This window comes from Mustela erminea, chromosome 18, assembly GCF_009829155.1.
Source record: "Mustela erminea isolate mMusErm1 chromosome 18, mMusErm1.Pri, whole genome shotgun sequence".
NCBI classification, from domain to species: Eukaryota; Metazoa; Chordata; class Mammalia; order Carnivora; family Mustelidae; genus Mustela; species Mustela erminea.
The window spans coordinates 39,378,390-39,393,059 of record NC_045631.1 but is presented as its reverse complement, the minus strand read 5'-3'; the positions used below and the strand labels follow the sequence as shown (position 1 = coordinate 39,393,059).

Here is a 14,670-nt window from a genome sequence, read left to right as displayed (position 1 = left end):
CACTTTAACTCATTCGGCTGTCCCACTAAGAGGCACCCGGTAGTTCTGTCACACACCCAGAAGGGTGTGACTGCTACTTACCTGGCTCTGCCCACCCCTCATATCTGCCCTCTGACTCTGAGATGGAAGAATATTCCTTCTTCAGAAGCTAGCCCGGCTACTTGTGCCCTGTCCCCAGTCACTGCAGTGGGAGTTGTCAGCACTCAGGCAATGACTCAGGCTTAGTTCATGAAAGACTGCTCTGAAACACGAAGGCTGCGGGCCAGAAAGGACATCCAGAGGTCATGGGATCCAGCCCCTTGCCTTCTCTGCATAGTCCCCACCTTGGGCTTCTGATGGGGAGACCAGAAGGGCCCCCAGGGCCCACCGACTTCTCTGGCTTTCCTGGGTCACCGGGAACACTGATTCCCTTGGGAATTCTTCCCTCTCAGAATCTCCTTTGGAGTTGGTTCCCCCATGAATTAACAGGAAAGTGAGAGGAGGAAGCTGTTTCTTCTCTCTAAGAAAGCACTGGGAAGGGACCTATCTCTCAAGAAAGGAGGGAAAGAAGAAAACAACTTTCCCTGCTGTCTTCCCTGGGCTAAGGGGAGCTTCCTCATTCATTCTCCTCACAGTGAGGTAGGCACTGCCTCTGCATTGTTGATGAGGAAATCAAGGCTCTGAAAGATTTAGCTCCCTACCTAAGGCCACACAGTTAATTTGTGTTTATATAGGTATTAGAGTCTAAGAAACTCAGAATCTCTGCTGTTTGGGGGGATACGGGTACCTCCCCTTAGGAGGTCTCCAACACAGAGGAGGCCCCTCTTTCCTCCAGCCTATGCTAGATGGAGGGCCTGTTGACCCTATCTCAGAGTGCTTCAAGTACCCCTAAGTCTGAGTGCTCAGGGAGGGATGTTGGACTAACCTGGGCTGGGCCAGAGGGAAGACAGCAGCCGTCAACTCAGAGGGCACTGGCAGAAGGCTGGCTAATGGATGGGCCTTAGGGGAGACTGGTCTGAGGGCTGAGGCCAGGATCCTTCGAAGAGTCTTTCAAGAAAGCTAGCACCCAGAGTCAGTCTGCGGCTGATGTGGGTGGATCTGAAGAGAGAGGGGACTAGGCCCCCACAACCACAAACCCTCACTTCTGCCCTTGTCCTACTTCTGCCACTGACAAATAAATCTCTATTCCTGCACAGAGTAACCTGAGCAGGGCTCCCATGGTGAGCTCACTCTTGGGAGGACAGAGATTACATGAATGGCTATATGCAGGGGTTGCAGGAGGGGGGACCCAGGGTTCAGCATCTGTTCCCCAGGGCTGGCATAAAGGCAGAACCCTCTTGAGCCCCCCTCCCCCCACCAATCTCATCACCCACAACAGAGGAGCCCCTGAAAGGAGGGGACTTTGATCCAGAATTTTCTTCACCCACCCTCAAGGAAGGATTCCTTCAACCCCCAATCTACCTCCCTTTCTTTGGACAGGCCAGGGGATAAAGCTCAAAGAGATACACCTTCAGGCCAAATGGGCAGGAGACAACTTGGAGAGTACAAACCTCCCTCCTGATCTATCTCCATTTGTGGTAGGGTCTCTAGGAGGGGAAGGTGTCTTGGAGACGTTTGGGGACCTTAGCTGTGGGGACTGAGGTCCCTTCTTTGCTGAATTCCAAAGGCCAAGCCCCAAGGGAATCCTGCTTTGCGTCCACAAAGGAGGGATTGTCAGGTCTGGCCTTTAACACATGATGTTAAATTGTCCCTTCTCTGCTTGAGGAGCAGAGTTCTCTGCTTGAAGGTTATGAGGACAGCCCCTCACAGCCAAGGGATGCGTATATTGGAGTCTCCAGAGCAGACACATCCAGTTAATGGGGCAGAAGGGTCCACATTCTTCCACTACTTCACTGTCAGAAAGTCCTAACTTTGATGTCACTCTCATCTATCCTTCTGTAGATCCAACCTTTTCTTGTTCCCTCAATCGCATCCAGTCTCTAATATGGTTTCCCAAGTCTTCCACGACTTTGTCACGCTCCCCATTCAGGGTCTTTCGGTGTAAAACCATCCCCTTCCCCACGTCTTTACCCTTCACGCTCCTCCCCATCTTATCGAGCCCCCCCCTAGGCTCCGCCCACCTTGCGCTCCTGGCCACCGCGGCAGCCAATAGCTGAGAAGCTGATTAGCATAGCGGCGCGGGGGAGCAGCGGAGGGAAGGGGGAGGGACCTGGCGACCTCCTAAATCAAAGTTGGAAGGCGAGGACTGGGCGGAGGGGCCTCCGGGTGCCGGGCCGGGGCCGGCGGGGGGAGGGGGAAAGGGATGGGGGGCGGGCACAGAGGACGGAGGAGCCGGCCGGACACGGACTGCTCCCTCCCTCAGCTCATCCCCGCGTCCCCACTTCCCTCCTCCCCTCGCTCGGAGCAGCATCCTCTGCAGACCCTCGGTCCTCATTCCCGGGGTCGTCCGGCTCCCGCGGCTCCGTGTAATTACTCCCCTTCACTGGCCAACCCGGGAACTTTCTCCTCCCGCTCTCGGCAGTGGGGGGTCGATTTGCCTGGGCGGATTTTTCCTGGGGTTCACTGGGGGGCAGTCTCTGGAGAAGGGCCTCAGAGTCCCAGAGAGACGTCTGCCACCTGCCACCTGCACCCAGCAGACCTGCCGTCGGGTCTTGGCACCCTCTCTCCCCCTCTCCCCCAATCATGACCGAAATGAGCGAGAAGGAGAACGAACCGGATGACGCGGCCACCCACACCCCCCCGGGGACCATCTCTGCCCTCCAGGAAACCAAGGTAACTCAGGAGGGTAGAGTAGAGGCCTGGACCCCTGCCCGGGTGCGTCCCCAGCCCGGGTGCCCTCTCCTCGACGCGGTCACAGCTGTGGGCTCGGGTCATGGCAGCGGGACATGTGTGATCCCGAAGGCTCTGCGTGGTGACCTGGGAGAGTGGGTTCGCGACGAGGGGCCACCGGGAGCGCCCATCACACAAGCACGACACGCCCTTGCGCGCGTGATGAGCGGACACGCTGCCGCGACCCTCTGGGGAGGTTGTAACTCGGCTTTGTTGGAGGGAATCGGAGCGGCTAAAGCGGAGGGAGTGTGTAGCGGTGTGTAGCGGTGTGTAGCGGGTGTGGGCCGGTGTACGCGCCGGTGTGTGCGTGCGAGGCGCACCCCTCCCGCGTCCGCCAGGTCTCTGTAGCTCCGTCTGTCCCTCTCTGCCTGTGACTCTCTGAAAATATCTCTACAACCTGTTTGTCTTGGTGTCTCTCCCGCTTTCTTTCGGCATCTATATATGTTTATCTCTGAGCCTCTCTGGATGTCTCTCTCGGACCCGCCGCAGTCCCGCATTCCCCACTTCCAGCCAGGTTAGGCTCGGGGACGTGAGGCCGCGGCCCGGGGGTGCGTAGCTTCCGAGTGCTCGCTGGGGGCTGCGGCAGTGCTGGCCATCGCGGGCGGGGACCAGGGACTGTTGCTGCGGCTCCAGAGCAGAAGGACAGGCAGCCCCACCCCCCACCCCCCACCCCGGGAGCGGGACAGGGGGCGGGGGTGGGGGGCGGATGGAAGCAAAAAGAGAAGTCATCGTAATTAATGAATGTCATAATTAACTCTAATTATGTATGATTGTTACTCCTGCGGGAGTCGCAATGAATAAATTATTCCCCAGTGAAGGCAGGCGGAGCCCAGATTCCTGGTGCTATAGGGGTTGGGGGAGGCCACCCCTTAAATTTAATGCTCTCCCCCCACCTCTAATCTGTCCACATCCTCCCCAAGTTCTAGGTGCTCAGGAGTGACCCTCAAGAAGAAGTTTTGCGGGGAGCAACATGAACTGAGTGGGCTGGGGATGCGGAGATAAAAGGAGGCTTGTGTCAAGAGTGCTCTCTGTCTCCTCCCCAGACTTCAGTCCAAGGCCTCCTTCCTTCTCCCTTCCACCCTGGTGTTTTGTTCCCACCTGCTCCTGTTTATCCAGTCGAGGAGGGGGCACTGAAGACAAAAAAAAAACAAACAAACAAACAAAAAAAAAACGGGTGGGTCTTTGGCTCCTTCCAGGTGTGGAGCTCATCTATAGCTCTTTCCAATGCCCATCTTGCTCTTAATTCGGTCCAGGCCACCTCTCAGGATATGAGGTTAATTCAAGGTCAAGGTCATCTAGAAAGTGACCAGGGGTAGATGAGTAGGGGCAGGGTGGCACTTGGCTGAGGCTCCCCAGGAAGCTCCTCCTCTCTAAACCAGTGAGACCCACTCCATCTCCATGTCAGTCTATAGATCAGAACTTGACCTTCTTCTGCCCCCTTCTGAGAATGAGACTCTGGTCTCTCAGACCACAGAGTTAACTCCACCTCAGAGATCCAAGTCTCTAGTAGGAAAGGAGTCAGGTCTTGGGGTGGGAGGATCTTGCTTGGAATATTTGTGATGGCTATTTTTTTTAAAGCAGAGGGTCCCAGGAGCTGAGCCCCATCCTGAGTGCCAATATCCCTGGCCTTCCCAGTTGCCTTGTAGTGGCCCCCGATGGATACATTCCCTTTGCTTCCCAAGGATATGGGGGTCTTCCAGGCCCTGCCTTGCTTCCCACAGGAGGCAGGGCTGCCTGCTCCCCTTCTTAAGACCTCTCCGAAAGCAGGCAGGAGTTGAGGCAGTGCTGTCTCAGCAAACCCAGAGGCTGCAAGCTCAGCTGTGTGGGCAGGGAGAGGGCAGGAGCGGGAGGGCAGGGCATGGCAGGTCTGCATCTCCCTCGCCCAGTGCAAGGACTCCAATGCTCTCACCTCTGAGGCTGATCCAGGGACATCCCAAGAGCAAGAGGAGGGGGATTGCATACATCGCCCTGCCCCTTTACCCCCCTTCCCTAAATCTCACCCTTGCGAAGGACTGTGATCGCCCAGAGGCTGGGCTGGGGATCTGGATGGAGATGTTCAGGAAGGCAGACATGGGCAGGGGGAGAATTCAGGGCCCTACCAGCCCCTTTAGCTCCCAGCATCTCAACCTGTCCCAAAGAAGCTTGGTCTTCAGACTATAGAACTTGGGGAAGGGGGAAGGGAGAGTTTGAGGCAGGTACAAAGAAGCGGCTGGTGTCCATTAGGCAGTGAAGCCAACATTCCAGAATCATTCATCAGTGCTGGGGTCCCCTGGGCATTCCTTGCCAGCCCAAGTCCAGCCTCCTGCTCATACTAAGGTTGGATCACATCCCTGCACCTGAGCTACTCAGTGATCCTCCTGCTACCATCCTTGCCATCGCTGGGTCCCCATGCCATCCTACCACAGGGTGGTACCATCACCCGCTTTGGTGCCATCCTTGGGAAGACCCTGCCATGCCAGCTCGCCATCTGAGTCAGCTTGTGCCACGCCCGCCACCACCCACCGCCAGCTGCCTAGTGCCCTTTCAGGAGCTGGAGGAAAGTGAGGAGATGCTGCAGGGAGCTGAGGAAATGAAGGGACCATCCAGTCTGTGGGGAGGTGGGGAGGAGGCAGGCAGGCCAGGCCCCGCCTCCGGGAAGGGATTCAGGAGAATGGGCCTGGAGGTCCAGTCTCCAAGCCAGACAATCTCCTGGGACATCCAGAGAGAATAAGGATCCAGGTGGGTCAGCTTGCCAGGGTACATGGCAACTTCTCCGAGGGAATGGGTCCTGGGATACTGGGGGGCATCAAACAGAGAGCTGATGGGAGATAGGGAACTAGGGAGTTAGTCCTCTCTGGGAACTAGTAGTTGCAAGAGTGGGAATACCTGACGAGGCTGAGCCAAAATGAGGTTTGAGTAGCCAAGCCAGATGTCTCTTGGGGGGACAGGCATCAAGCCATTTGGCAGATGTGCCCCCATCCTGCTGTCCAGCCATACACTTGACATCTGCCAGCCATCCCAGGTGATACATTATTCCTTCCGGCTTCTCTCCCCTCCTGGGATCTGGGGCCTCCAGCAGAACCAGGAAGTTGGGGGCAGAATTGGGGCTGCCCCAGTGCTGGGGAACATTCTGTTCCAAAGACCTCTGTACCCTGCAGAGGTGGCTCTTGGCACAGGCCAGGGGAAGACCAGGAAAGGGCAGAGGCTGGAGAGTAAGGAGGCTACACATCTCATCCTGTGGGGATTACTATGGAAATAACAGCCTTGGGCGGGAGGGATAGGACTGATGTCTTCAAATATTTGAAGGACTGATGTACATATAAGAGGGAGTGGCCCTTTCTGGAGCCAAGGGAAGAACAGAGCCGATAGGCAAAAAGATCTCAGGGAGGCAGGTTTCAGCTCTATATAGGGAAGCACTTTGCTGCGACTGCAGCTGCCCAAAGATGGAATGATTGTCCCAGGAGACGGTGTGCTTCCTGCCATAGGAGGTGACCCGCAGTCAGACAACTGTTCACAGGGGACGTGGTGAAGGCATTGTAGGCCGATTTTATGGGCCGGGGACTACTCTAGGTGGCCGATCTTGCACATTCCTTTCAACCTTACATTTCCTGGTTGACCTGGCGGGCAAGGCCATGGCATCGCTGAGGGTCAGGAGTGAGTGAAGGCCAAGGCAGAGCCCAGAGCAGCAGGACTCTTCTGGTCCTTTTGGCTCAACAGCCAAAGCCACTGTTCAAGTCCTGGCTCTGCCACTTAGCAGCCGAAGACTCACTGCACGTGGGTGATTTCACTCCTAGGCGCCTGTGAGTTCATCTGCAAAGTGGGACCGTCGTTGTCACTGTGTCGGCGGGAAGGGCCAGTCTTCATGAGGTCCTGCAGGAGGAGTGCTAGCTCAACCCCAGTATTTTGACAAGGACAGCCCCTCATTATAGCTTTCTGTTTTTACTTTTTGGACCCAGAGCCTTGCATTGCTTAGAGAGCATCTAGTCCTGCCTCTTTCTTCTTGGACGTGGGGAAACTGAGGCTGAGAAAGTGGAAGTGAAGTGACTTTGCCTTGAGACCACAGGAGTAGTTTTGTGCCCATGCCCAGCACAGCCTCCCAAAGCCCTCTCGTGCTCTGTGCTCTGGCCCCTGGGCAGAACGGTAGGTGGTCCTCCTCCCCCCACACTCTGGGCCTCTGAGAGCCCCCAGAGTCATGTGGGCTCATAGAATACCTTTGTGTTCTAATTAATTGTCCCTCCAGGCCTCCACCTCTGCCCTAACACCCAGGGATCTGGGGCCTGGGGCCCTCCTTCTCATAGATGCACAAAGAAGCCTACAGTGCTACACGGGAAGCTGAGTTTGGAAGGCAAGGAGCTGGGCAACTCAGCGTGCCAGACACCCCAAGGCTCCCAGCTGGCACAGCGGGGCATGCCTCGTGCCCAAACATCGCCCTCTCCCTCCTGCTTCTTCCTATGTTTTGCCACCTGCCAGCCTCCCTGGGGTCACGCAGGCTGCTTGGAAGTGCCAGCTGGGAACCCTGACCAATTCTCCCGGCCTGAAGCCAGGCCTCCCGCCCCCTTTACCGATCACTGCTGGGAAGGAGTGGGCAGGAGTGAGGGGGCTCTCGCCAGAGGGGAAGAGGTTCAAGGATCTGGGTAGGGATGTTTCCAGACCTCACTCTGGGCAGACTGTGAGAAGGATATGTTGGGGTGAGCAATGGAAGGAACTCTGGGCTGGCTGCAGAATGAACCCAGCATTCCAGAACATGGGTTCCATTTAGGATTCCAGGCACTTGCCTATCATTTGATCAACAAACATTGACCAAGCAGCTATTATGTCTTGGGGCTCTGGGTGGGGGTTTCCCTGGCCTCGAGGGGCTCCAGTGTCCTGAGGTAGTAAGAAGTAATTGACAACATAAACCAGATTGGGTCTGTAATGGAAGTCGGTACTAGGTGCAGTGGGGCCCAGAGGAGGGAGCGGTTATACTCAATGGAATTCCTGCAGAAGAAGAGACCGCTTCCCAGAGGAGGAAAAGTCACTGGAAACCCTGAGGTATAAAGAGGATATTCACTGGATAAGGCAGAGAAGAGGACAAATGCATCAAAAAAGTGCAGAGGAATAAACACGGACGGGTTTGAGAATCCCCGTGTCTGGGCTGCAGGTGGAAGGCATGGGTGGGAAGGGAAGGCTTGGCCGAGCTGCAGAGTCTCCTGACGGGGCCGAGGGCCTTGACTATGTCCTAAGGAGCCATGGAAAGTGGTTAACCAAGTCAAGGATCACCTCTTTGGCAGCTGTAGGGAGAGCAGGGGGAGATGGGCAGGGTGGAGGTGGGGACTGTGACCCTGAACTGGGGCAGGGCTGTGGAGACAATGAGGTGATTATAGGGGATGGGCTAGAGAGCGATTTTGGAGGAAGAATCAGCCCCTGAGGATGAGGGTCCAGGATGACCCCTCCCCAACTCCCAGCCTGGTGGACAACACCAGTGGAAAACTGGGGACCTGGTGTGTCTGTTTGGCCCCCAAAGTATTATTTTGTTTAACTTGAGTAAATAGTACACCCATACGAGGAAATCCTGTGTAGCCATAAACAAGAATGATGAAACTCTTTATGCGTTGGTATGGAATGATTTCCAAGATTTACTGTTAAGTGAAAAAAGCAAGGCGTAGGAAACATAGTACACTACCATTTCTGCAATGAAAAAAAAATGCAGTACAACCTCGATTTTGTTTCTATCTAAATTCACAGAAAAGTCTAGATTTCTTTTGAAAAATTGGAAAGCCTGGCCCCACTGGGCTGGCCCTGTGGACTAGCCCCAGTTGTCCAGGGGACCCCAGCAGCTGCTCTCTGGCTGGCCAGCCTGTCACAGTGCTCAACACTCCCAACCGTGCCTGCCCAGCCAGACCTTCTTTGCTCATGGACGCTCCCTACCTGGTTCCTGTCAGCTTCCGGGATTGAGACCACCTTCTGGAACAGGGCAGCCTCTGTCGTAGTACTTAGAGGCTGCGAGGCTGTGGCTGACCAAGGAGCTATCCTGGCTGGGAGCCAGTCTCCTCTGGCTTTTGCTTACAGCCCCACTTCCTTTCTCAGCTGCAGAGGTTCAAGCGCTCGCTTTCCCTCAAGACCATCCTCCGAAGTAAGAGTGTGGAGAACTTCTTCCTTCGCTCGGGCTCTGAGCTCAAGTGCCCCACTGAGGTGCTGCTGACGCCCCCAACCCCACTGCCCCCTCCCTCCCCACCACCAGCATCTACAGACGGGGATGTCCCGACGCCGGCCCCCTCCCCCTGCCCCATCCCACGGCCCCTGGCACCACTCAAACCAGTAAGACTGCACAGCTTCCAGGAACATGTCTTCAAGAGAGCTAGCCCCTGTGAGCTATGCCACCAGCTCATTGTGGGTACGTGCCTGCAGTGTCAAGCAAAGGGGTCGGGGGAGGGGGCGGTGGAGAGTATACCCAGGCCAATGTTGGGCTCTTGCTACTTAGGGCCTCTGTCCTCACTGCACCCCTCACCCTGGGTGGACCAACGGGCAACCTTGGGGGTGGGCAGGTGCCCAGGGTCGCAGCGTTTACTAAAAACTTGGGCATCAGTTGATGCTGCGAGTGTATGAGGGGTAGGCGCGCGGTCCCCAGGCTGACACAAGGCTGCCCGGCCCCTTCCTATGTCCAGTGCCCCACCTGCCCGCTCTGCTTCTTGCCCCTGGATGTACCCTCCTTGGCCTAATTGTTCTTGTTGAACCCAAATTCTTCCCAGGAAACTCCAAGCAGGGTTTGCGATGTAAGACGTGCAAAGTGAGTGTCCACCTCTGGTGCTCTGAGGAGATTTCCCGCCAGCAATGCCCAGGCAAGGCGGTGAGTGGGGACCATGGCTGGCTGTGGGTGTCCCCCCAAAGACTGGCCTGTGAGGGGAATGAGTGCCCCCCTCCAGGCCGGTTCCTCCCATGGGGTGGTCCTGGGGCTCGGGGAAGGACAAGCTATACCCTTATGCCCTCTCTCTGCTCCCTCTTGCCACAGTCCTCCTCCTTCCGTCGCAACTTCAGCTCCCCGCTCCTGGTGCATGAGCCACCCCCCGCCTGTGTCACAAGCAGAGAGTCCCCACCCACTGGTGAGTGTTTCCCCCATGGCCTCTGATCCCACATCCCAGGGGTGTGATGAGAAACCCACACATTCCTTAGATGGGCACCTGAGTCAGGTGGCACTGCTGGTCCTTGGCACTTCCCTGCTCTGAATGCCCTTGTCCTCAATGAGGGGGTACCCATTCATTCCTTCATTCATTCATCCTTCAACAGATATCTTACGGGACACTTCCTAAGTGCCAGGCATCATGCTAGACATGGGGACACAGCACTGAAGAAGGTGGAGTTCGTGGTCTAGTGAGGCAGCGAGACATGAAAGAGCTAATCACACAAATCGGCAATCAATCACCATTTTCATGAATGCCTGAACTGAGAAGGGTAGAGACTAGAGAGTCAGGCAGGCACTGTCCTCCTGCGCAGGGAGAGGGAAGGTGTCCGAAGATAGGAAGGATGGGGAGGCATTCCAAGAGGAACTGGAGAAGACACGTGTGGGCAGAGAGGGTCCTGGGGTGGGATGGGGCAGGGAGTTAAAGAGAAAGGACGTCTCGGCTGTAAGGGAGTGAAAGTGACACAGGACTTCGGGGCAGAGCAAGGTTGGCTGCCGGATGCCCAGCCTTGAGGGTGGCTCATTGGCAGGGGCCAGCGGCAAGGTAGACCCCGTCTATGAGACCCTGCGCTATGGCACCTCCTTGGCTCTGATGAACCGCTCCAGCTTCAGCAGTACCTCTGAGTCCCCCACGCGGAGCCTGGTATGTCGGGCACCCAAGGGGAGCCTGGGAGGCAGGGGTCTCTGAGGGTGAGGGTCCAGGGGCTGAGCCCTTCCCCCGTGTGTCCCCAGAGTGAGCGGGATGAGCTGAATGAAGATGGGGAAGGCAGCATTCGCAGCTCAGAGGAGGCCCCTGGAGAGAGTGGTGAGTGGAGGTGGGCCCAGAGGACCAGGAGGTGGGGATTACGGGCAGGGAATGGAGCCCAGGGCGGGCCACTCCCTGCAGCCTCATGCCCCTGCCCTGCCCTGGCATCTCTAGTATTCACAGCCCCAGCTGAGAGTGAAGGGTCAGGACCGGAGGAGAAGAGCCCCGGACAACAGGTGAGGTTATGCGGGCACTGAGCCCTGGGAGGCCAGATGGCAAGGGAATGTTACTTCTTCTTGTCATTGATTCATAGGTGGGTGCGAGCATGGTGAGTGGGGGTGTCACTGCTCCATCACTTATCCTCAGTCTACGGGGATGGGCAATGCCAGGGTGAGTATGCAGGAAAGGGGGGTAGCCCCCCTCCCACCATGGAGCCAATGCTGCTGTCCCCACTCCCATGCCAGCTCCTCAAGACTGGGCCGTTCCAGGGCGCAGCAAGGTGCAGCAAGGCACAGAGAGTATTCCCTTTCTCCGTCCTTGGCCTGGTCCCCCAGAGATGAACCTGGAAGATAGGAGAACTTGACCTCTCCCCGTCATGGACCCAGGGGCACTGTGTCCCAACCCCTAGCAACCCCCCCTCCCCACCAAGGGTAGGCAGGTCAGGGCCAGTGAACAGTGGGTGGAATGACGAGAGGGTCCTCTTCCCATCACTGACCCAGAGCTTTTCCACAGCCCCCCAAACCCCTTCTGCGGAAGGACGTGGGACCCATGTACTCCTATGTCGCGCTCTACAAGTTTCTGCCCCAAGAGAACAACGACCTGGCTCTGCAGTAAGTCCTCTTTGTGGTCCGGCCCCACCAGGCAGCCACCCAGCTCCAGTTCAGGGCCCTGCTCCCGGACCTTGGAATACGAGTGTGAGGGGGATCTTCAGGAACCTTCTCCCGGCATGCATGAGACAGCTGAGCCCAGAGAGGAGCTGGACTGCCCAGAGTCCAAAAGAGATTGGTGCTGATGTCCTCTCTCCTGCCCCTGGCCCGGGCTCTGCCCTACAGTGTCTGCTGTCCCTGTGGTCACAGGGTCCTCTGAGGGCGTCAAGAATGCTCCCCCAGCTACAGGGTGGGGGCATGCTGGGGATCTGGGGGCCCCAGATCATTAAGATGTGGAAAGGGCAGGTCCCTCCTGCCCATTTGCAACCCCAGCTCTGTCCTCCCAGGCCTGGGGACCGGATCATGCTGGTGGATGACTCTAACGAGGACTGGTGGAAGGTGACTTGGCAGGGTGGGGAGCACAGGGACCCTGGTAGGCACCCCACCTTTCCCCACCTTCAATGGGCATTGCCTCACCTTCTTCTCTCCAGGCCCAAAGTCCTCCCCTCCTCCAGCCACTGGCCCTCACCAAGCCTAGGACCAGCACTTGGGACTTGCTCTCACTTTGACCCTCCCTGCCTCAGCCTTGTCCCTCTACTCACCTCATGCCCTTCCCGGTGCAGAAGCCACCCTCTGGGGGTTCGGATACAGGAAGCCCAGGATCTGGAGTTTGATGGCAGTGGCTCTGAACGGGCAGCGAGTCTAGAGGAAGCGATGTTGGGGGGTGGGCATGGGAGCTCATTGCCAGCCTCATCCCCAGGGCAAGATTGGCGACCGGGTTGGCTTCTTCCCAGCCAATTTTGTGCAGCGAGTCAGGCCAGGCGAGAACGTTTGGCGCTGCTGCCAACCCTTCTCTGGGAACAAGGAACAGGGGTACATGAGCCTCAAGGAGAACCAGGTGAGTTCCTGGGCCCCGCAGCAGCCGGAGAGGTGGGCAGGAAAGGGGCGCCAGGCGGGGCATGAACGCCCTGGAGGAGGACACCTCCAGCCTGGCAGTGGGAAGGAAGGAGGGTTAGGAAGGCGGGACTGCAGGGCCCTCCTGTCATCTCCTGCTGGGGACTGGGGCTGGTGGCCAACACAGGCAGGGGGCTGAACTGGGTTCGAGACAGCTTGGGGGAGGGGAAGAGCACTGGGTGAGGAGTCTGGAGGCTTGGGTTTGAATGCTGGCTACGCCTCTGGCTTGTTGTGTAAGCTCCGGCAAGCCTTTTTCCCTCCCCTTACCTCCCCTGCGAAATGGGAGTTCAGCTGGGGCGTTAGACCAGCTGATCTCACAGGTCAGCCCCAAAGTGCTGCTCAGCATCTGCTGATGTCCTGATCTCGCTGTCGAGCCCAGTACCCTCATGGGATCTGCTCCCGTCACCCCAGCTGATGTCTCCAACCACATCTGATCCTGGTCCCATCAGTCCCTGGGGTGGCCCCCTGGGAGCCATCAGCAGGACTCAGGGCCAGGGCTGCAGGCAGAGCCGGGACTCGGCTCCTTGTCTCTCCCACTCAGATCTGTGTGGGCGTGGGCAGGAGCAAGGATGCTGACGGCTTCATCCGCGTCAGCAGCGGCAAGAAGCGGGGCTTGGTGCCAGCCGACGCCCTGACCGAGATCTGAGAGGAGCCAAGAGAACCCAGATGCCACCCTGCCCATGCCTGGCCCTTGCTTCTGGCCCCAGAGGGGAAAAGGCATCTGCCCTCTGCCTCTTTCCTAGGGGCCACTCCCCGGGACTTGGGAGCCTTCTGCACTGAGGAAGGTTTTATTTCTTGGGTCCCAAGATGCCCTGAGGGAGTTGCTCCTCTGGGACTTGGGGATGAGGAAGGAGAAAGTGGGAGGGAATGGGGAAACTCCAGGTAGGTCCAGCCCATGCCCGGACATCCAGTTGCCACGCTGAATGCAGCCCTGGGGAGGGGGGCGTTCCTGGGGAACTTTCCCGCTGCTTTGTCCAGAGAGCCTCCCCACACCACCTCTGCATGCCCAACACTGTCCCCCTCGCCCCGCAGAGCCCCTGCTTGGGTCTACGTGCGTGACCTTGCGGCTGCCCCTTTGGAAGGAAGTGGGGCCTTGGGAAGGTGCCTTTCCAAGTCCCCCAGGTCTCTGCCCTCTGCCCAGGGTCAGGTGGCGGTTCAGGGCTGCGGGAGGATCCTGAGTCCAACTCCTGGTTTCACCACCTCTGTCCCTCCATCAGTTCTCAGGAAAGTTCTGCGGGAATCTCTCTCCTTACTTGAAACCCCGGGCAGACAGAGGAGGAGAGGGCCGAGTTCTGGGGAAAGCACGGTAAATCAGAGACTGTCTCCTCAAAGAGAACAGTCAATCAGCACAGAGCGGCCTCGTGGTGCCCTTGCCCACTGGGGAAGGACACTCAGTAGCATCCTGCACACAGAAACCTAACTGAGAACAACAACAACAAAAAACCAGCCCGTGCTTTGTCAGAACCCTCATTTGACTGTCAGGAATCTGGAAGTCTCAGCTAGCAGGACTGACCAGCCAGGGGAGCTGTGCTTAGTTTCTGCCCCAGGTCTCACAGGGCCCAGCCCTGGGAGCCCCACCCTCAGGGCCAACCTCCATATGGCCCTTCCTCACCCCCTTCCTCTGGGCCTTGCCGGAAACACTGGTACCCCTCCTTCTGTGCAAGAGTCCCTCTTCTGGTTGTAGCTGTGCCCTTCTCCTGGACACCGAGTCCTGGGAGGAAGAGGGAGTGGGAGATTGTCAAGACCCATCATTCTCTTTGGCCACCAGGAAAGGAAGGGGGTGGGCACCATGAGTGTGGGGTAGGCACACACATGAAGAGGACCCCTCCCTGGCGGGTTGCTTTTCTCTGGTGCCAACCTCCCTCTCCCCCTAAGCTCAGAGCCTCCTCTCGTGCCCTTGATCGTGCCAGCCAATGCCAGCCCCCATCCTGGGCACAGTCACACCCTCCCACACAGTAGGAGGGACACATCCTCCTACCACTGGCCCCTGCCCCATTTCTCCCCGTCCATGAGGGGCTCAAGCCACACTGCCCTGTTTGCTGCCACGGGGTCCCCCCAGCAATATCCCAGGGGCGGGCCCCATGCCCACGGTACACGAGGCTGCATGATGGGTCTACGGGGGCGTTGCTGAGCCCCTAGACCCTTTAAATAAATGTTTCTCG

The 14,670-nt window shown here is 57.6% G+C and overlaps 1 protein-coding gene across 4 annotated transcripts; it reads left to right on the top strand.

The window, feature by feature from the left end:
• The first annotated feature begins 2,192 nt into the window (after positions 1-2,192).
• Positions 2,193-14,670, top strand: STAC2 (SH3 and cysteine rich domain 2). Of its 4 annotated transcripts, XM_032322898.1 has the most exons (12): positions 2,196-2,751; positions 8,854-8,899; positions 9,008-9,160; positions 9,516-9,613; positions 9,776-9,866; positions 10,474-10,586; positions 10,676-10,748; positions 10,863-10,924; positions 11,421-11,518; positions 11,902-11,953; positions 12,315-12,452; positions 13,050-14,670. In XM_032322898.1, exons 1-12 carry the CDS (start codon positions 2,662-2,664, stop codon positions 13,152-13,154), a joined length of 1,119 nt encoding a protein of 372 aa, XP_032178789.1. In that variant the 5' UTR covers positions 2,196-2,661; the 3' UTR covers positions 13,155-14,670. The 4 variants fall into 4 exon arrangements, with proteins under 4 accessions (XP_032178787.1, XP_032178789.1, XP_032178790.1 ...); XM_032322897.1 differs by having other exon boundaries at positions 2,197-2,751; positions 8,854-9,160; XM_032322896.1 differs by lacking the exon at positions 13,050-14,670 and having other exon boundaries at positions 2,193-2,751; positions 8,854-9,160; positions 12,315-13,039.